This window comes from Eptesicus fuscus, chromosome 5 (assembly GCF_027574615.1).
Source record: "Eptesicus fuscus isolate TK198812 chromosome 5, DD_ASM_mEF_20220401, whole genome shotgun sequence".
NCBI classification, from domain to species: Eukaryota; Metazoa; Chordata; class Mammalia; order Chiroptera; family Vespertilionidae; genus Eptesicus; species Eptesicus fuscus.
In genome coordinates, this window is record NC_072477.1 from 56118461 (window position 1) to 56140829 (window position 22369).

Genomic DNA, 22369 nt, shown 5'->3' on the forward strand with positions numbered 1-22369 from the left:
GTACGTGGGCTGACGCTCTATCCACTGAGCCAAACTGGCTAGGGTTCTCTACAGGTTTGAATGTTTCTTACATTGACACTTTCCCCCAAAGGAGTGCAGTGTAACTCTTGTTTTTTAAGTTGCAATCCCAGTACAGTTCATCCTGAGATTCTACCCAGGACAGCCTGGTTGAGTTTTGATGGTTTCCAAATTCCCACAGAATTGCAGTCATCTGTTGCTTTTCACTAGTTTAACTCTTAGAAGGCAATCTCATTGCCAGGTGTCTGAGAAACACTTCATTGGAACCACCCTGTATTGCCAGTAGCTATCAGATGGCAAGTAGAGTGAGGATTTGCCCTAGCGGGTTTGGCTCAGTGGATAAGAGTGTCGGCCTGCAGACTGAAGGGTCCCAGTTCAATTCTGGTCATGCCCCAGCATGCCCCAGGAAGCAGCCAATCAATGATTCTCTCTCATCATTGATGTTTCTATCTCTCACTCTCCCTTCCTCTCTGAAATCAATAAAAATATATTCAAATAATAATAAAGATGTAAAGCCAAAGGATTTGGCAGTTAACATTGCGGACGGATCACGAGAATTCTCGCTTCATATTACACAGTGTTTTACAAAGTATCATACTTTAAGAAGATATTAGCTTGTAAGAACATGTAATAAATAACTTCAAAATGCAATGGGTATTTAATTTTAAAGCGTGCCTTTAACATTCATGTAAAATGTGGGTTTTTTTTGTACTCAATCAATAGAAACGTATCTGGCCACTGGGTAAAGCTAGCAATAAAACTACTGGTCCGCAATGTGTTAAGAAAGGCATGGGAGGAGTTTGGCGCCAGCAGTTTCAGTAAAGCTGTGGGAGTGGGACCCCTAGTAGACAAATGAAGAGAAGTTGAATTCCTTAGTCAGATATTTCTTTTTTTTTTTAATATATTTTATTGATTTTTTTACAGAGAGGAAGGGCGAGAGATAGAGAGCCAGAAACATCGATGACAGAGAAACATCGATCAGCTGCCTCCTGCACACCCCCCACTGGGGATGTGCCCGCAACCAAGGTACATGCCCTTGACCGGAATCGAACACGGGACCCTTGAGTCCGCAGGCCGACGCTCTATCCACTGAGCCAAACCGGTTTCGGCAGATATTTCTTCTGTTGTTTTTTTAAATATTTTTATTGACTTTTTTTTTTTTTTTTTTTTTACAGAAAGGAAGGGAGAGGGATAGAAACATCAATCAGCTGCCTCCTGCACGTCCCCCCACTGGGAATCAAACCTGCAACCAAGGTATATGCCCTCGACCGGAATCGAACCCGTGACCTTTCAGTCCACAGCCCGATGCTCTATCCAGTGAGCCAAACTGGTCAGGGCCAGATATTTCTTGAATATTTAAGAAATGCTGGGCTCCGGGCTGAAATAAAAGCAAATATGGACGAGGTTCCTGCCCTGATGTGGCTTATCTGAGCAGAAACGTTGACATTAGTAAAGGAATAACAATGTCTAACAGTGTGCGTTGCTGAACTACCCAAAGAGGCCGAGGCAATGACGGAGGCTGGGGAGGTGAGAGTCGAACAGGTTAAGGCAGATTAAGGAGATGCAGCAGGAGGGGTGCGCCTTGTGCGGGGCAGGAGCCCCGAGGCCCGGGCGCCCGGAAGGAGACCTGCAGGGCTGCAGAGCCCAGAGCGAAGGGGAGAAGGGACCAGGAGCGTTTAGGGAGGTGGAAATGGGCCAGAAAAGGCGGGGAGAGTCGGCTCCGCCTACAAACTCCAAGTCCCAGAAAGCACCGGGCAGGCGGATGTGAGCGAGGCGCGAGCCGCCGCGACCCTTGAACGGAGAGAGGAAGTGCTCGGGCATCGCGAGCCGCGCCGCGGGGCCAGGTGGGCTGGGGCGCGGCGGACGCGGGCGGCGGCGGCGGGCGCGGGACTCGGGAGGGGGGTCGCCGAGCGCCACGCAACTCTGTCGTCACAAGGCGCCGGCCACTTTCGCGGGCGGAGGCGGCCGGGCGGGCGCTCGGAGAGCGGGGCGGGCGGGCCTGCGGCGGCCGGCGGCCTCGGCCACCGGTAACTGCATCTTTTCCCGGCGTCTCGTCTGCAGAGAGAGCAGTATGTCCGCGGAAGTCCCCGAGGCAGCCTCCGCGGAGGAGCAGAAGGTGAGTGCGCGGGGCCGGGGGCCGGGGGCCGGGGGCGCGGGGCCGGGCAGCGGCGCCCCGGGCGGAGGGCGCTGTGCCGAGGCGCCTGGGCCGCGAAGGCGGGACCCTCCCTGATCCAGTGCCCGCAGCAGTTCGGGTCCCGAGCGCCAACGTGCCGCGGAGTTGGAACCTTCGCCACGTCTTTCCTCAGGAGGCGGGGAGAGCCCAGGATCGGTCCTTAGGCGTGGGACCTGAATTTCCCGTGGCTTCCCTCGGCCTAGGAAGTTTGGTTTTGCCCTTGAAGAACTAACGCCCTGTTGTGCAGTCTGCGCGCTGTCCATCCCCGAGGCGGCGGCGGGGTTGGGCGGCCGCGGGGGGAATTAAGGTGCCCAGCCCCTGTTGGCTCCGGTCTCCCCGTCTGTAAAACCAATACCAGTCCCTGCTTCATAGGGCAGTTTGGAGGTTCCAAGGACGGGTCATGGGTGGTATTGAACGCAGTCTGCGTTCCAAAAATGCGAGCCCGGTGATCATGGCATATGGTAATCGACTAAAAATCGGAAGGTTGGAATTAAAACTTACCAATTGAGTCTGATAAGGTTTATCATGGAAACAGAGGGATGTTTTGTAAACTCACTTGTAATATCTTTGTTTTGTAGGGAAATATGCCATGGATCGTTATGATCCAAATTACGAATATATAGGCTCTATATTTTATCTAGGCTGGTGCTTGCCCCTCCCACCATCATTCTGCTGCCCTGCCCTCCGTGATAAATTGTCCCTGATAAATTGTTTCCTAAATTGTTCATGGAGCGTTACCAACATTTTCTTTAAAAAATTCAATCTGGCCGTAGCTGGTTTGGCTCAGTGGATAGAGCGTCGGCCTGCGGACTGAAAGGGTCCCGGGTTCCATTCTGGTCAAGGGCACATGCCCGGGTTTCGGGCTCAATCCCCAGTGGGGGATGTGCAAGAGGCAGCCAATCAATGATTCCCTGTAATCATTGATGTTTCTCTCTCTCTCTCTCCCTCTCCCTTCCTCTCTGAAATCAATAAAAATTTAAAAAAATGAAAAATAGAACTTTAAAAATAAATTCAATCTGCATTGTCATAAGTAGGACTTTTTTTTAACCCTTGGACTTTGTAAGGGGCATCTAAATCCATTCCATGTGTTCTTAACTACTTTAACTTTTCCTGAGTTGGATGGTTCTGTTGTAACATTACTTGTAAAGTAACTGGAGCAAAACAAGAAAACACCTATAGCATAAATAATAGGCCAAATTACTGCATTATTTGGAAATATTCCAATGAAACTGTGTTGAATATTTCTCACATTTTGTAAAAAAAAAAAAAAAAAAGGACTATGGGGGCAAAAAAATATATAGGTTAAAGAGTAAAATTTTTACAGGCCTACTAAACATCTCTTTTTATTGTTAAATATTTGTTATGGTATTCATTATTGCTTGGGAATTAGAAACTCAGAAAAATAAACTCATTGTCTGTGCTCTCTTGTCCTAAATCAATATGTTTTGATGTCTGATGTACAATAGTACACTTGTCATTTTCTTTTGAGATTTGTTAGTATGTTGCCAGAGTGTAAAGTGCTGATTTCTCCAGTATAAATGCTGTAAGTTGAAACAGCCTAATACTATGTTTTAGCAATGTTAAGGATATCTTGAATATTTTCTCTCTTTTTTTTTTTTGAATATATATATATTTTTTGAATATTTTCTCTTGAGTGTCTACGTGAAAAAGTTATTTCAGGTCCTTTGGTTTTAGGCTTGGTGTCATTAATACCAAAGAGTGTTAGTAATATAATGTCCCTTGAATTAAGGATTGGCTGTAGATGTTGAGTGCCTGTAACATGGATACCATTCCTAAACATGAGGAAAATGTGCAGAGTCACTTCTGTGTTCCTATGGGCCAAGTCACCTGTTTTTTTCTATTTGGAATTATAGTTAGATGACCTAAAACATTGGATTATTGTCTGTGTACCCAATTGACCTTTCAATTAAAATCAAAGTGTTCAACTAAAATACCTTTATAATTTCATGGTACATCAGCCTCTGAAAAATTAAGGCAAAGAGATGAGTCCTGCATGGAGTAAGAGCTAGATCACTATTTCTCTACCTGAGAAGTCTGAGTACCCTTTTTAAGAGAAAAAAAATCAATAGAACTATTTCTTAATGGAATATTAAATATGCTCAAGCATAAAAATAAGTATAAATGCATATCTTTTATACCACTCTAAAACTAAAATTAAATACAAACAAAACCAGTCTAAACTATTATTTCAGAGTCAACATGGAATTTTGGTGAAAATTTCCAATGTATTGAGAATATGGTAGCAATTGTTAAAGTTCAGGAGCTTTTTGAGTGTGGCAAGTTAACACTTTCAAGACCATATGATGACTCAGTTCTTCTCATTACAAGTACGTTGTGTGGTTATTTAACTGTAGAGTCATAGATACATTATTTAAATTGTAATTCAACTCTATTCTTTTCTCATCTTGGACAATAGGAGTAATACTGCTGAGTCTGTAGTCATAAATGAAAGCCCAGACAAGGAAGTCACATAGCTCTACCTAGATATGAGATGGATAATCTTTTAGATTATCACTGACGTGGAAACAAAACATTAAACAAGTGTAAGCAAAGGCCTCATGGGTTTATTATCTGGAAACTCCACAAGTGTTAGCAAAGGCCTCATGGGTTTATTATCTGGAATACTACTAAGCTAAGACAGACATGCTCTTTGACTGGGAATCAAACCCTTCACCTTTTGGTGTATGGGACGACATTCCAACCAACTGAGCCACACCGGCCAGGGCAGGGACCCTCTCATTTGTCTTTTCTCCCATATCACCTAGCATAGTACCTGGCATTGTTCAGAAATGTTGAATGAATTTTTCTCAGAACTTTTCACTTGAAACTATTGCCAAAGTATTATTCTAATACAAATGGCAATGCTAGCACTACAGTTAAAAGAGAGGGGTGGGAGTGGGGGGAGAGAGAGAGAACCCTAGCTGGTTTGGCTCAGTGGATAGAACATTGGCCTGCGGACTGAAGGGTCCCGGGTTCCATTCTGGTCAAGGGCACATCTCTTGGTTGTAGACTCAATCCCCAGCCCTGGCATGTGGATGGCAACCAATCCATGTGTCTCACATCGATGTTTCTCTGTGTCTCTCCCCCTTCCTTTCCACTCTCTCTCAAAATCAGTGGAAAAATTTCCTCAGGTAAGGATTAACAAAAAAAAGGGAGAGAAGAATAGACCATGGTAATATAAAAATCTTAGCTTAGACCTACTTAAGTCTTAATGAAAAGGGGAAGGGGAGTTATAAAATACGTCACAGGGATGTAATGTACAGCACAGGGAATAGAGTCAATAATCTATACTAATAAAAGGGTAATATGCTAATTAAACCGGACATCTTCCGGACAAAGCCACAGTGGTGGGGGCCAAGGCAGAGGTGATTAGGGGCGATCAGGCCAGCAGGGGAAAGCAGTTAGGGGGCGATCAGGCAGGCAAGCAGTTAGGAGCCAGTGGTCCTGGATTGTGAGAGGGATGTCCGACTGCTGGTTTAGGCCTGATCCCGGCAGTCAGACATCTCCTGAGGGGTCCTGGATTGTAGCGGGTGCAGGCCAGGCTGAGGGACACTCCTCTCCCCCCCACACACACGAATATCGTGCACTGGGCCTCTAGTATTGTAATAACTATGTACAGTGACAGATGGTTACTAGATTTAGTGTGGTGGTCACTTTGTAAGATATATAAATGTTGAATCAGTATGTTGTACACCTGAAATGAATATAATGTATTTCAACTATAATTAAAAATAAATTTTAAATGCTGTGCCAAGTCAGGGCACATACTCGGGTTGAGGGTTCCATACCCAGTCGGGATGTGTATGAGAGGAAACCAGTTGATATTTCTCTCACAGTGATGTCTCTCTCCCTCTTCCTTACTCTCTAGATTCAATTATTTAAAAAAAAAAAAAAGACTTTTATTGATTTCAGAGGGGAAGGGAGAGGGAGAGAGAGATAGAAACATTAATGACGAGAGAGAATCATTGATTGGCTGCCTCCTGCATGCCTCCTACTGGGTATTGAGCCTGCAACCTGGTCATGTGCCCTTGACTGGAATCGAACCTGGGACCCTTCAGTCCACAGGCCATCCCTCTATCCACTGAGCCAAACCGGCTAGCTAGAATCAATTATTTTAAAAAATGAATTTTTATCCTGGCTGGTTTGGCTCAGCGGGTAGAGTGTTAGGCCTACAGACTGAAGGGTCCCGGGTTTGATTCCGGTCAAGGGCACGTGCCTGGGTTGCAGATTCGATCCCCAGTGTGGAATGTGCAGGAGGCAACCAATTGATGATTCTCTCTCATCATTGAAGTTTCTATCTCTCCTCCCTTCCTCTCTAAAATCAATAAAAATATATTTAAAAAAAATATAAATTTTTACAAAATTAAAAAACATATATATATAAATGTTTTCCCCATATATATTGTGAGTTTTTATTATTTTAAAAAGATCTCAATAGCAAGTTTCTTAAGAGATTTTATTATAAGACTAGGGGCCCAGTGCACAGAATTCGTGCACGGGGGCGGAGGGGGGGGGAGGTCCCTCAGCCCAGCCTGCTCCCTCTCACAGACTGGGAGCCCTCAGGGGATGTTCCCCGGGGCAGCAGGCCTAAGCCGCAGTCTGGCCTCCCTCTGCGGGAGGCGACCGGGCTGATCAGGGGAAGGCACCAGCCCCATCACCCCACTGCTGCAGCCACTGCCAGCCACCGCAGCCGCCAAAGTGTTTTCATCAACACGGACTCCAGTCCCTTCACCATGAAAAAATGACAACTTTCTTTAGGCATTTTCAAGATGTGTCTGTCATAGGATATGACATTTCTTTCTTTTCTTTTTTTTTTATCCTCACCTGAGGATATGTTTCCATTGATTTTTAGAGAGCGTGGAAGAGAGAGGGAAAGACAGAGAAACATCAATGTGAGAGGGACACTTTGATTGGTTGCCTCCTGCATAACCCCTGACCTGGTCCCTGGCCAGGAAGGAGCCTGTAACATAGATATACATGCCCTTGATCAGAATCGAACCCAGACCCTGCGGTTGGCAGGCCGAGGCTCTATCCACTGAGCCAAACTGGCTAGGGCTGGATATGACATTTCTTAGCCCCTCCAGCAGCGGATCTTCGTTTTTTCCTCCAGTAGTGTGGTGGAAAAACCCTAGATCACCTTCTTGGATTCTATTACCCAAATTAGCAAGAACACTGCAATTGGCGGTGTACAGGGAGCTTAGCCAATGAGCGGTCAGAAAAGGTGTTTACGCTCGAACTGGTTTGACTCAGTGGATAGAGCGTCGGCTTGCAGACTGAAGGGTCCCAGGTTTGATTCCTGTTAAGGGCATGTACCTTGGTTGTGGGCACATCCCCAGTGAGGATTGTGCAGGAGGCAGCTGATGGATGTTTCTCTCTCATCGATGTTTCCAACTGTCTATCCCTCTCCCCTCTTCTCTGTAAAAAATCAATAAAATATATTTTTAAAAAAACGAAAAGGTGGGGGAGAAACCAAGATGGTGGCATAGGTAAACACCTAAATTGCTGCCTCACACAACAACTTCAAAACTACAACTAAAAGACAAAACGAACATCATCCAGAACCACAGGAAAGCTGGCTGAGTGGAAATTCTACAACTAGAAGGAAAGAGGAAAGCACACTGAGAATCAGAGGAGCTGCAAAAGGCTGAGGTACGGACACATGCGCGTGGGCGGCTGAGTGCCTGGCTGGCTTTCTCTAGCGGGAAGGAGACAAAAGCTCCCTACTGCGCTGAACCCCAGTTCCGACTGCACTGAACCCCAGTTTCGGGCGAGACCCTGGGAACCCAGGCTTATACAGGGGGAATCTGGACTCTCAGGCGGAAACTCAGGGGAGCCGCGAAAGGCAGAGGTTTGGAGGTGTGTGCGCGCGAGTGCACGAAGAGAGGACTGACTGCTGAATGCCGCTGGCTTTTTCTAGCGGGTGGGAAATGTAAGCTCCCCCAATACGCTGAACTCCAGTTCCGGACGAGAATCTGGGAATCCAGATTCATTGGGGGAGAAACTGGACTGTCTGGCAGCGGGCGAAACTCGAGAGCGGCTTACTCGTAGAGGTGCTTACAGCGATTACCGAGGGACACTGAGACCCAGGGGCATCATAGGGCAGGGCTGACGGGAAGCCAAGACTGTCTGCTCAGCCCTGAGACTCTGCCCCATCCAAGCTGAGCACAGAGGCTTTTGCAATTTTGCAAGTCTTGTCTCATAAGACTTCTCCAACAGAAGTTCTCCCGGTATTAGACACAGCTGATCCTCACAGCCAATTGGCCTGGAGGTCAATTCCTCCCAGTGATACCAACAACAATCAAGACTTAACTACAACAAGGCTGTACACACAGTCCACAAAGGGGTGCACCAAGAGTGTCCACCTCAGGTAACTGGGGAGGCCGACCCACTGGGCCATATAGGACACCTAGCACACAAAGCTACCCTACCAACTCAGGGAAGCAGCGAAAATGCGGAGACAAAGAAACAGATCACAAATGAAAGAAATGGAGGAAAACAAACGAGTGGATATAGAGTTCAAAACCACGGTTATAAGGTTTTTCAAGAATTTCCTAGAAAAGGCCAATAAATTTAGCGAGACCCTCATGTATATGAAAAAGGACCAACTAGAAATTAAACATACACTGACTGAAATAAAAAATATTATACAGAGATGCAATAGCAGACTAGAGGAGCGCAAGAATCAAGTCAAAGATTTGAAATACAAAGAAGCAAAAAACACTCAACCGGACTTTTTTCTTTTAAAGCAAAAAGGAAAAAGAATCCAAAAATTTGAAGATAGTGTAAGAAGCCTCTGGGACAACTTCAAGCGTACCAACATCCGAATTATGGGGTTGCCAGAAGAAGAGAGAGAGCAAGATACTGAAAACATATTTGAAGAAATAATGACTGAAAACTTTCCCCACCTGGTGAAAGAAATAGACTTACAAGTCCAGGAAGCGCACAGAACCACAAACAAAAGGAATCCAAAGAGGATCACTCCAAGACACATCACAATTAAAATGCCAAGAGCAAAAGACAAAGAGAGACTATTAAAAGCAGCAAGAGAAAAACAGTTACCTACAAGGGAGCACTCATACGATTGTCAGCTGATTTCTCAACAGAAACTATGCAGGCCAGATGGGAGTGGCAAGAAATTTTCAAAATGATGAATAGCAAGAACCTACAACCAAGATTACTCTACCCAGCAAAGCTATCATTCAGAATTGAAGGTCAGATAAAGAGCTTCACAGATAAGAAAAAGCTACAGGAGTTCATCACCACCAAACCAGTATTACTGTATTTTCCGGCGTATAAGACGACTGGGCGTATAGAAGATTTTCCTGGGTTAAAAAGTCATCTTATACACGGGAAAATACGGTATATGAAATGCTGAAAGGTATTCTTTAAGAAGAGGAAGAAGAAGAAAAAGGTAAAGATAAAAATTATCAACAACAAATACATATCTATCAACAAGTGAATCTAAGAATCAAGTGAATTAAAAATCTGATGAACAGAATAAACTGGTGAATATAATAGAATCGGGCATAGAAAGGGAGTGGACTGATAATTCTCAGGGGGAAAGGGGTGTGGGGGGGTGGGAAGAGACTGGACAAAAATTGTACACCTGTGGATGAGGACAGTGGTAGGGAGGTAAGGGCAGAGGGTGGGATGGGAACCGGGTGGAGGGGAGCTATGGGGGATAAAAGGAACAATTGTAATAATATGAACAATAAAGATTTATTAAATTTTTTAAAAAATAAAAAGGGGGGTAAAAAAGAAAAGGTGTTTCCTCTGCAGCTCATGTGCAGAGGACCCCCTGCGTTGTGTCCATTGGGCTAGGGGCGTGTCCCCACAGCCGGGGGGGGGGGGGGGCACGCCCCAAAGGCCAGCAGCCAGCCCCACATTGTGGGTGCCCGGCTGGGGGCGTGGACCTGGGCTGCCGCTTGGCGCCGGTGCACTCACCAAGCCCTTAGCCGCTTGGTGCCTGCACCCGCCCGTAGGCCCAGAGTGGCCGGGGGCGTTCTGGGACCTCGGCCGCTCAGGGCCTATGTGCAGGCCTACAGGCTAGGAGCGGCCTGGGTCCTGAGGATGTTCCCGGGACCCAGGCCGCTTGGTGCCTGTGTATGCAAACTAACCCTCCATCTTTGTTGGGTTTATTTGCATACTCCTGATTGGCTGGTGGGCATCACGCAGGTACAATTTGTATCTTTCTCTTTTATTAGTGTAGATTGATTAAATCAAGTTAAGTCTTGGAGGAGTCTAACTCAAGTAGAATTTTCAACTATATTATTTCTGTCAGTTTAAAAGATATGGTTGGTCCTGCCTCGCTGGTGTGGTGCAGTGGTTGAACGTTGACCCATGAACCAAGAGGTCACAGTTCAATTCCTGGTCAGGGTACATGCCCATGTTGTGAGTGTGCAGGAGGCAGCTGATTGATAATTCTCTTTCATCATTGATGTTTCTATCCCTCTCCTTCCTCTCTCTGAAATCAATAAAAACATATACGTATATATATATTTTTGTTACTCCTCACCCAAGGATATTTCTCCGTGGATTTTTAGAGAGAGTGGAAAAGGGGAGAGGGGGGAGACACAGAGAGAGAAACATTGATGTGAGAGAGACACATGGATTGGTTGCCTCCTGCATGCACCCCGACCAGGGCAGGGAATCGAACCTGCAACTGAGGTAAGTGCCCTTGACCGGAATCAACCCAGGACCCTTCAGTCTGAGGGCCAATGCTCTTATCCAGTGAGCCAAATCTGCTAGGGTAATAAAAACATATATTCTTTAAGGAAAAAAAAAAAAAAAGATATTTTTAGTTCTTTTTTGAGTGGTGGAAGAAGAGAACTAATATTTAAATTTAAAAGTTCAGTTAATACTATCATTTTCTAGGCCTGTTTTGACAATACCTTTGGTAACTAAAAGGCTTAAGAGTGTTTTCAGTTCAGAGCCCAATGTGCTAAAGCTATCAGGTGTTTAGATAGAAAGTTCCTTAGCTTTATTGAAACAGTTGGAGTGTATATCGTTGTATTTGTTGAACACCCATTAAGTGGCAGGCAAGCAGCAAGGACTTAGGATGACTATAGTATTTTTCCATAGAGGTTGACAGTATTAATACCTTTCTGTCAGTATCCCAAAGGATTTGTTGCTTTCATTCATCTTTTCTCTTTATTCATAAATCAGTGCATTGGTGAATATATTGCTTGGCAGATAGAGGAGAATTTGCTTAGAGGGGCCAGATTTTTATTGCTGGTGTTGCTGTGTAACTTCTCTGCTGAAGGCTAAACATTGGTATCAGTCATTCAGATTTAATATCAGTCCATGACAGACTACAAAATAATGCTTAGTTATTGAATGTCCTTTTATATGTATTTATAACTTATACCCCACCTATTTACCGAAAGGATAGCTAATGTATTTCAATAGTCTAGTTCACAAAAATGCAAGTGTCTACCATTAGTAAATGTTAGGCCTTGTGTTAGTATAGAGTATACAATGAAGATTATTTGGGGCCAGAGATACTTGTCAAGAGGGTAACTGTGATTTAAAATTCAGTTTTAAATTATTTTTTGTACATCATAAGCATATCTGTTAGTATATCCTGAATTTCTGCTTTCTCAGTTTGTGCCTATATTCAAAAGTCCCAGAATCCTAATGGTACTTCTCCTCCCTCGTCCCCCTCATAGGTCAGCTAAATAAATCCACTCACTTTCCAGCATCTATTTCTAAAAAGTAGTAAAATTGCTGTGTAACACAAAGGCTTCTTGGAGAATAAAATTTCAAAACCAGATTTGAATTTTAAAAAATACTTCTTGATTAAGCATGTCATTTCCCCCCTTTGTTGAACCTCTCTATTGTATCTTTGTTTTCTGTTTCATTAATTTCTGCTTTTTCTTTTCTCCTATTCTCTTTCGGTTCCGTTCTTTGTCTGATTTCTGAAGTTAGGTGCATATAGCTCATTGAGTTTTATTTTTCCCCTCTAATGTAAGCCCTTTAGGGGACACTTGTATCCCACAGATATGTTACATGTTTTTTCTATTTTCTTGCCCTTCTTCTCCCCCTCAAACCACCCCCCCATTGATTGATCTTTCTTTCATTTTACCCCCACTAGAAGTTATATGCTTTGTTTCTGTTATTTAAATGGTTCCCCTAGAAATTTTATCATGCCTCCTTAATAAACAGATTGTTAAATTAATATCATCAATCCTTTTCTAAACAATACTTACAACACTTACACACTTAAACTTTAAAAATACTGTGCTGTTAAATAGTATTTTTTGTTTGTTTGTTTGTAACCATACATATTAAGACTTTAAAATTAGAAAAATATGTCAATAAAGCTGGGGGAAAAGTAGAAAAGTGAATAGTTTGTCAGTATACATGCACATACCAATTTTTTTGTTTGCTCTTTTCTTCTATATCTCAAGTATTTTTAGAGATTTATTTTCATTCTAGCTGAAATAAATGTTCAGAAATAGCCCTGGTTGGTGTGGCTCAGTTGGTTGGAGCACCATTCTGTGCACCCAAGGGTCATAGGTTCCATTCTTAGTCAGGGCACATACCCAGGTTGCAGAACCTATCGATGTTTCTCTCTCTCTCTCTCTCTCTCTCTCTGTGTCTCTCCCCCTCCCTCTCTCCTTTCCCCTTTATTTCCCCCTCTTGTAACTCTTCCGCTCACTCTAAAAATCAATTAAATGTATTCAGAGAGGGAGAGAGAAATAGAAACATCCATTGGGATCAAGCCTGTAACCTGGGCATGTGCCCGACTGGGAATCCAACTGTGACCTCCTGGTTCATAGGTCGACGGTCAACCACTGAGCCACTTCGGCCAGGCTCTAAAAATCAATTTTTAAAAATTTAATGTTTAGGAATTCCTTTGAAGGATGTTCAGAAACATGCAATCACACCAAACTCTGTGTTCCCTTTTGCATTTTTTAAAAAAATGACTCTAGGGATAAATTGTTTATTTACCTGAATTTATCTGTTGGTGTCCTGTCTGGAGGATAGAAACCTATTTGGGTATTTTAAACAGAAAGGGGTGTGCTTTATGGAATTAGTTTACAAATTACTAGAAGGGATAGAAGAACCCTAACCGGTTTGGCTCAGTGGATAGGGCGTCGGCCTGCGGACTGAAAGGTCCCAGGTTCATTTCCGGTCAAGGGCATGTACCTGGGTTTCGGGCACATCCCCAATGGGAGGTGTGCAGGAGGCAGCTGATGTTTCTCTCTCATTGATGTTTCTAACTCTATCTCTCTCCCTTCCTCTCTGTAAAAAATCAATAAAATATATTAAAAAAAAAAAAAAAAAAAAGAAGGGATAGAAGAGCAATGGTTCCAGTGGTGAGGGAAAGCTGTTGACTCTGCAAGAGTGAGCGCTATTCTGAGCCCAATGTTCTCCATACCCACTCTACTACTGTAGCTGCTACAGTAGCCTCAGGTTATCTGCTCCACGGCCCCTACAAGAGCTACTGCTGCATTGTTAGTGGCATCACCATGAACAGAATAGATTCATTCTTGCTTGCTTTTTAATCTGGTGTAGGTACCACTGGCAGAACCTAATAAGAATGTAGTTGGGAAAGTGTCATTTCAGGCTTCTAACTAGAGATTCAGGGGAGTTTTAGAGAAGGGTAATTGGGCTGAATGCCAATGGACCTAGTCTGCTACCTGCCATGTTATTTATGCTTCACTCCACAAGCACATCTGTAGCTGTGTTGGAGTATTGTTGAGTGTCCAACCAGGCATTTGAATTTGCTTGCCAGTGAGGTCCTAGAACTAACTATCTACATCTGCAGAACATCAAGAATGTTTCTTTATGATCCATGAAAAGTATTGATGGTATTTACTATGTTTAAAAATGTAATTTACTATGTTTGGTCATCTCTTCTCCCTTAGGTGTTAAATGCAGCTCAAATTAGGAATCCAGCTACAAATTTTCATCTAGCAGGGACTTGCCATTGTGTTACATATTTGGCAAGAAAATTCAAGTAAATCCATTCTTAACCTAAATTTTCTTTTCAGCTCTAGTTGCTGTTTTGCCCAAAACATCCTTCTATAGTATATTATTTTAATTGAATTGAGCATGCTTACTATTATATGTAAATATATATAAATGTATTCCTTATTGAGAAAGTTAGGGAATGCCAGGTAAGATGGCATATGCTGTCCAATTTTTCCCTCCTGATACAATATGAGGAAAACCTGAAGAAACACTGCAATTTAGGGAATGTTGCTGCCCCTGTGCCAGAAATCTTAGATATAGAAAACCGATATTCAGATCAAAGGAAGAAGCATAGAGCGTTTATTTCCTAGGTCCAAGAAAGCTGGATGGTTTCAGTGGAAATGTGTGACTCAGTTAACACATTTGAAAGCTTGAATTTGAACGTTCTGGGACGAAAGGCTGTAATCAGGTTGTAGTCCTTTCCAACCCACATCCAAATTTAATGTCCAGCAATTTAAAAAACAATTTTACAGTGAACTCAAGTGTAGGTCCTTCCTCCCAGTTCCACTTCTGAATTGTAACACTGCTAATACCCTGGGGTCATAGTAGATACCTGAGTGAATGCTGAGACATGGAGAAGAAACTGCAGTGACCCAGCCCACCCCCTAAATTGAGCTGGTAATCTTAAATTTAAAGTTAGTAATAAGGCAAAATCACATATAACTAAAATCCCCCTTGAAAAATCCCAACGAAGTCATGATCATATTGGAAACTTTCCCATCTGTTCTCAATAGGTCAAGTATTCACTTTGTTGTCTGGTGCTTGAACAGATGGCTGGCTGATTCTTCAGGTGATTGCCAGCTGAGGAGTAGGGTTGTGTTGTAGAGGCCGAGTTTTCCAACAGTAGATTGATAAACAGTACAAAGATATGCTTGCACTCTGAAAGACACTCAGGGATTGAGATCATAGGAATGCATCACACACCTCACACTTCAACTCGCTGGGGCATACCCTTTTAAAAAAAATGTTTTCAGAGAGGAAAGGAGAGGGAGGGAGAGAGAGAGATACATCAAGGATGAGAGAGAATCATTGATTGGCTGCCTCCTGCATGCCCCCAACTAGAGATGGAGCCTGCAACCCGGGCATGTGCCCCAACTGGGAATCAAACTTTGACCTCCTGGTTCATAGATTAATGCTCAACCACTGAGCAACACTGGCCGGGCCTGGAGCATAACCTTCTTGAATGGAATGACTGGCAGAGTCACTGATGCTCTCTCTTTAGAGTCTTATCTCTGGCTGAGTACACCTAGTTGAATTTTGTGTGCATCAAGTGAGTGAATTATATGACCACTGTAAAGAGACTAAAAATCAAAATAGATGTATGAAACCAGCCTACAAGGAGGAAAATAAACATTTAAAGCAGGAAGGAGTATATACATAAAGGAAACCCCATAGAACAAGTATATTTGACAACAGCTGCTTTTTTCTCAAAATCCTCTAAGACTGAAAATGAGAAGATGTAACAACACACGAAGCTGTTCAAGATGAAGGAGATATTGATGATATATAAGGCGAATAAAGCTGATTATAAAACATGTATGAATATAATTTTGAGGAAAGTTTTTCCTTCTCTTCCTAGATTGATAAATTATTTACTTGCTAGCTTGACATTTATGGATTTAACATTCCTGCTTTTTGACTATTCATAAATAACCTGGGAGAATTGGGATATGCAGAGGTGTGTCATTTTGCTGAGCTGGTATGTAGAGATGAGTACATTAGCTAGAAAGTGCACCTTGCCATTGCCCCGCCTCCCTTATCAGGGTAGTTCTGTTTTTGTTGATTCATTCTTCCACACTTCTTGCCATAAAGCAATAAACATTGCTTCTTTATAAAATATGGCTCTTGGGAAGAAACTTGACTGTATGGTGTTAAAAGTGAATAACCTTGCCCTGGCCAGTTGCCCTGGCCAGTGGTTAGAGCATTGGTCTGTGCACCAAAGAGTCCTGGGTTCGATTCCTGGTCAAGGGCACATACCTGGGTTGTAGGTTTGATCCCTGCCCCAGTCAGGGCACTCGCGGGAGGCAACCAATAGATGTCTCCTTCACATTGATACCCCCCTTTTCCCCTCCCCACTTCCCTCCCTTCCACTCTCTCTACTAGTAAAAATAAAAAAATATGTCCTTGTATGACGATTAACAACAACAAAAGTGAATAGCCTTAAAATATTGACAGTCATTGGCCAGAAAACACGTTTTCATACATTAAAGAATGGAATGTTTAGCATGAATAAGGTCATTAATTATGGGGCATAATTAGGTAATAATAATACACATATACGAAGTCTGATGAAGATGATGTTTCTCTCCGTACAAATGTCACAGTCTTCTGTATTGAGTTATTCAGGAAAAAATGTGCTGGTAACTAAGCTGCTGTTAATTTGTATTAAAGAATCTCAGGAGCTTCCAATTATGCAGGATTTTGGAAAAATAGGTGATCAAAAATATCTTTTGTATTTTAACAGTATTAAGATGATTTTCCATATATAGGCAAAGAGTTGATGAATTCCATAGAAGGTAACTGACTATAAATGTATTACACATGACTCACAAGTAATGGCAAGCAAGACTTCAGAGCTGAGTTACCTTGATATTTTTATCCAGTGTGTGGGGTGTTGCACATGCATCACACAGCTATAATAGAGCTATCACATGGATCATTGGGAAAAAGAAGATAGAGATGTTTTAAAAGCTCTGTGTTTGATTTCTTAGTCAGATGCTGTATTATTTGGCATTAGACAACTAAAATCAGAATCCAGGACTTGAAAGGTGAATTATTTTAAATAATTGAATTGTAATAAAGAAGTTATTTATTTAACATTTTTTTCAGGAAATGGAAGATAAAGTGACTAATCCAGAGAAAGCTGAAGAAGCAAAATTAAAAGCAAGGTATCCTCACCTGGGACAAAAGCCTGGAGGTTCCGATTTCTTAAGGAAACGATTGCAGAAAGGGGTAAGTTCTTTTGTCAGTCTTCAAATACTTAAGCTCTATAAACTCAGTGTGCCGATAGGGATTGTGATATGGGTATCTGCGTATATAGCTCTGTGTGTGTGTGTGTGTGTGTGTGTGTGTGTGTGTGTAATGGTTTTTTCCCGGTGTTTTAGCCTATTCATCCTATGATAAGAATTAAGAATCTAGGACTCTTTTATCACTTTTAACTATAAATTATTTCAAGCATGTAGAAAGGTTAAGATAATAATACAATAGAACCCATGTACTCACCACACAGATTTAACAGGTTTATGTCTTGCCATATTTACATAAGTTTTATCTTTACAAGAAAGAAAATGTAGATATACTTAAACCTACCACATGTGTTTGTATATCACCTTTCTCCCTTCTCTCCAAAAGCAACCACCATCCAGATGCTGGTATTTATTCTTCTGCTCATGTCTTTGTGTTGTTGTTGTTTTTAACTTTTAACTGTTTTCAAGGTGATTTCTACATAATATCCAAAGACTTAAAATACTTTTTATTTGGATGAAATGATCACTTATAAAAGCATAGCTTACTATTTCCTTTACATAATACACTTCACAGTCACTCTGATATAATTTATTCATTGTAATTTTAGTAGTTCAAATTATTGAAAACATTTCAAAATCTTATCATACTTGGTGAGGTAGAAACCATTATTTCTCAATAATGAGATCTGAATTGAGATCATGTTACATGCTTGTTCCTTAGGTTTTTCTTTTTTTCTTTTCTAACGCCTTCCTTTGTTTATAAAAAAATTGAAGGACTCCATCATCAGTCTAAGCACATTTAAATGATTTGCCATATATAGAAGCAGGGAAAAATGAAGTATTGTTTATTGAATTAGATGCCAAATCATGTTTCTCCCTAAATGAATACCTTAAACATACTGGTATCTAGCCCTGCCTGGGTTAACTCAGTTGGTTAGAGCATTGTCTCTATACGCCAAGGTTGTGGGTTTGATCCCTTGTCAGGGCACTTATAAGAAGCAACCAATGAATGCATGAATAAGTGGAACAACAAATCTATATTTCTCTCTGTCTCTCTCTCCCCTTTTCCCCCTCTCTCCCCTCCTCCTCTCCTCTCTCAAAAATAAATAAATATTTTAAAAATATTCTGGTATCTGCAGCTCGATTACAAAAATATGTCTGTATATATATTTGCTATAGTTGTATATGCATTATATTCTCAAATCAAATTCCAAGAGGATATTTTTTCCAGCTTTATTGAGAATATAATTGACATACAACATTGTATAAGTTTAAGGTTTACAATGAGACTACTTGATACATGTACTTACTGTGAAACACCATAATAAGTTAACATATCCTTTACCTCACATAATTAAAGCCCTACTCTTATTAGCAATCTTCAAGTGTACAATGCAGTATTGTTAATTATAGTTACCATACTGCACATTAGATCCCTGGGACTTATTCATCTTGTAATTGAAAAGAACTTTCCTGGCTTTAAAGAAGCTAACTTATTAATAATAGTTTAATGGTATTTTTCTTATCTTACATGAAAGAATAATATTCACAGCTTTGAAATAATAGGATGACAAGGAAGAATTATACCAAATATATAAAAATATAAAACCTTTGTTTCATGAGAAGTAATTTAATGGGGCAATTATTACAAGAGTGATAGTTAATATCTGTAATATATAAAGAGATCTTTCAAATATACATGAAAAACATTAAGGAGCCCCTAAGTAAAGGATTTTAACACGAAATATAGTTATTAAAAACTGAGAAAAATATTTATCCATGATAGAAATCAATGAAATATAAATAAGAACAATCATACCATAGCATATATACAACTAAATTAGGAAAATATTTAAAATATAAAATAATACCCACTGGTGAGGGTGAATGTTGCTAATATACTTTAAGTTTGAAAATATTCTTTGTATTTTTAACTATAATTAGAAGCAGCACCACTATTGAAGAGCAGAGAGAGAATTATATTGTGATAAGTCAACAAAATGGTATCTTGAAGTTAGTGTAAGTAGTTGCAAATGAGAAAATGCCACTGAATCAAGAAATAAATTTAAGAAGATTGGTTAGATATTATTTATATGAGATCCGTTTCTGTTTTACAGTACTTGTTAATATTATAATGAGATGCCAAGGGTTGACACCTATTTTAGGCTTTTAACAATATAATGTGTACATAATGACCATATAGACTGTCCGCTGTGTGGAATATCGAGAAGCAGTCTTCTACTCCATTTGGGGAGTTTGTGATGTTCTAAGAAAACTGAGGATCCAGTTTTAAGAAACATGGTCTAAAAGTTCAACATTGTCACTTAGACGATCACTTAGTGTCGATGCAATGATAAGTATTGATGTAAGTGTGGACCCTAAATTTGGGTGGGAGGAGGCTTTTATAAGATTGTCATCCAGATGATCCAGCTAGGTTTTGTTAATTTTTAAAGATTGTCACTTAAAAAACACAAAATTTAAAAATTGATAAAGATGACTAATATTGTCTTCTTAGGCTGTATCTGTCTCAATATGAGAAACATTGATCTAGTTTACTCTGTTACCTAGAAGAAGTTATAATTGTTAAGTATTGATTTTAGTTTTGCCTATAGCCACACAAAATAAATTTAATTCCTTTTCCCCACACAGAGTAGCCTGATCCTACAGTTAAGTAAGAGATCTCCTTGAACTTTTGCTCACTATAAAATAGGTATCATTAGGAATTGACTTTATTACTTTGGGGGAAATCTGCCTAAAATTTGCACTGTGTATTAAATATTTCATTTTGTGCTTTTGACTCAATAAAAATTTGATAGGTCACTTTGTTGTCTAGAGGCTAGTAAACTTGCTCTCTGATACAAGTAGTGCATAAGAAGTTCTGGCAGAAAGCCTTAGAAAGGACTGGTCCAAGTTTCCTTGTTACTGCTCAATGTGTTACATGTATAAGTAACACATGAAAAATGATGTTAAACTTCAGACCCTTTGACCTTACTTCAGATCTTGCTTATCAAAGAATAGACCCTTGAAGGAGGCAGCCAATGAGACCTTTTCCCAGGCCACTCAAGTCTTATACTGCTAAGTTCTGAGTTCCCAGTTACTGTATTCAGCACATGAGGTATTCCTGAAGTCTCAGAGAGAATATTTGCTTTTTTCCCCTTCACTCTTTGTCTAGGCCCTCATCTCAAACCTGGATTATTCCCTCTTTCCTCTTCCAGACTGAGGTTAGTTTTCTCTCCCTTGAGCACCCATACCACCTTAAAACAGTAGTATAATAATTGATTTATTTGACTGTTGTCCATCTCTCCCCAGGACAACACAGTGCCTCTATATATCAAGCACTCAGCAAAGGTAGGCTAAATATGATAGGTAGAAGTCAGAACCCAGGCAAAAATTCATCTGTGTTCACTGTGGAACAGATTACTCAATGTAGATTACTATGTAACAGTTGATCTTTAGCTTTCATTCCAATTTCTATTTTAATGATTGTTGTTACCTTACTCATCCCTCCAACTACAAAGAGCTATTTTGTACATATTTAGTATCTTAAGTGAAAAATGGAGGTGTAGGATAGGGATGTGTATTTTAAGTGATAATTAATTTCTAGTAAGTTTAGTTTTACCATTATCTTAGTATTTATATTTTAACCTTAATTTTTTATTTTAGTGAACTACTCTGGTTCAAGTAAATGATATAAATCCTTACAGAAATGCTCGTTCTAGATAATGGTACAGGCAATTATAAATAACTAGAGGCCTGGTGCACGAAATTCGTGCACGGGGTGGGGGGGGTGGGGGGAGTGTCCCTCCGCCCAGCCTGCACCCTCTCCAATCTGGGACCCCTTGACATCCCTCTCACAATCCGGGACTGCTGGCTCCTAACCACTCATCTGCCTGCCTTCCTGATTGCTTCTACCCGCTCCCCTGCCAGCCTGATTGACGCCTAACTGCTCCCCTGCTGGCCCGATCACCCCCAACTGCCCTCCCCTGCCGGCCATCTTGTGACAATGTGGGGGTGGCCATCTTGTGACGACGTGGGGGTCCACAATGTGGGGGTGGCCATCTGTGGCAGCCATCTTGTGACGACATGGTGGTGGCCATCTTGTGACGTGAGGGTCAATTTGCATATTACCTCTATTATATAGGAGGATCATTTTAATAACTATAAGATTTATTGAAAGTGGGTGGCACATCCAAAACTCAGGTTGGTGAATTATGTATTTTATTTTCAAAATAATTTAAGCAAGAATATCAGCCTGCTTTTTCCACTAGTAAATGAAAGGCTTGCATTTCACTCTTTAAGTCCAGGACTGTTCCTTCCTGGGTGGATTGATAAGGAAGTTGATGTCAATCCTGAGGCTTCTATACTAAAACCAGAATGATATAAGCCTAAAGAAAGGGTTGTTGCCTAACTTCATAGTTGGCTGACTTGTGGCAAAGATAGCTATTTCATCTAATTTTTGTTTTTGTTTAAATTTTGTTAGAATAACTTATACTGGCAATATAGAGTCGCATCTTAAACCAGTGTAATTGCATATGAAAGCTTTTAAATTCTCTGAATTTTTTTTTTCTTGTAGCAAAAATATTTTGATTCTGGAGATTACAACATGGCTAAAGCGAAGATGAAGAACAAGCAACTTCCTGCTGCAGCCCCGGATAAGACAGAGGTCACTGGTGACCACATTCCCACTCCACAGGACCTTCCTCAACGGAAACCATCCCTTGTTGCTAGCAAGCTGGCTGGCTGATTAAAAGAGCTGAACTGCATGAATCTTCTAATTCCCATTGTTTTTCCTTAATATGTCACTCCCCGCTTTTTATTTCCTTCCACTCACAAAGTCATTTGAGAGTGACAGCTTTGCAGGTAGTGGTAGTGTGTGCTACTATTGTAAGGGAAGATACATGTGAGAGTTTTTGATTAGTTTAACAGTGCACTGATGAAGAGAACATGTTAGAGCAGCATAAAGTAATCTACTTGAAAATAATTGTATATATTACCTAACTGCTAGTGTAGGGTGGTCCTAACAACTACCAAGCAAGTTTTACAATTTTAATGTTTTGGCTTTCTTTAATTCATCCTAATTATAGCTTTGTAGGTTACTCTTATTTAATTAACCTCTATTGTATTGATTTCTTCGATATCTTCCTTTTGGATTTTATAAACAGAGGTTTAAGACCACAAGTTGGACGAAAAGTCACATACTTCAAACACAAAT

At 41.1% G+C, this 22369-nt stretch overlaps 1 protein-coding gene across 3 annotated transcripts; it reads left to right on the forward strand.

Annotated features, from left to right (window-relative positions):
- Window positions 1–1727: 1727 nt before the first annotated feature.
- On the forward strand, window positions 1728–21924 carry ARPP19 (cAMP regulated phosphoprotein 19). 3 transcript variants are annotated; one of them, XM_054716220.1, is made up of 5 exons: window positions 1732–1862; window positions 2080–2134; window positions 17021–17143; window positions 20467–20505; window positions 21731–21924. In XM_054716220.1, exons 2-5 carry the CDS (start codon window positions 2090–2092, stop codon window positions 21899–21901), a joined length of 378 nt encoding a protein of 125 aa, XP_054572195.1. In that variant the 5' UTR covers window positions 1732–1862; window positions 2080–2089; the 3' UTR covers window positions 21902–21924. The 3 variants fall into 3 exon arrangements, with proteins under 3 accessions (XP_054572196.1, XP_054572195.1, XP_008141382.1); XM_054716221.1 differs by lacking the exon at window positions 2080–2134 and having other exon boundaries at window positions 1728–1862; XM_008143160.3 differs by lacking the exons at window positions 1732–1862; window positions 20467–20505 and having other exon boundaries at window positions 1949–2134.
- Window positions 21925–22369: the final 445 nt, after the last annotated feature.

Coding starts and splice junctions, on each gene's coding strand:
- ARPP19 (XM_054716220.1), top strand. CDS start 2,090: ATGTCCGCGGAAGTCCCCGAGGCAGCCTCCGCGGAGGAGCAGAAG. Junction 17,144..20,466: donor GGAAACGATTGCAGAAAGGG/GTAAGTTCTTTT, acceptor ATCTCTCCCCAG/GACAACACAGTGCCTCTATA. Junction 20,506..21,730: donor ATATCAAGCACTCAGCAAAG/GTAGGCTAAATA, acceptor TTTTTCTTGTAG/CAAAAATATTTTGATTCTGG.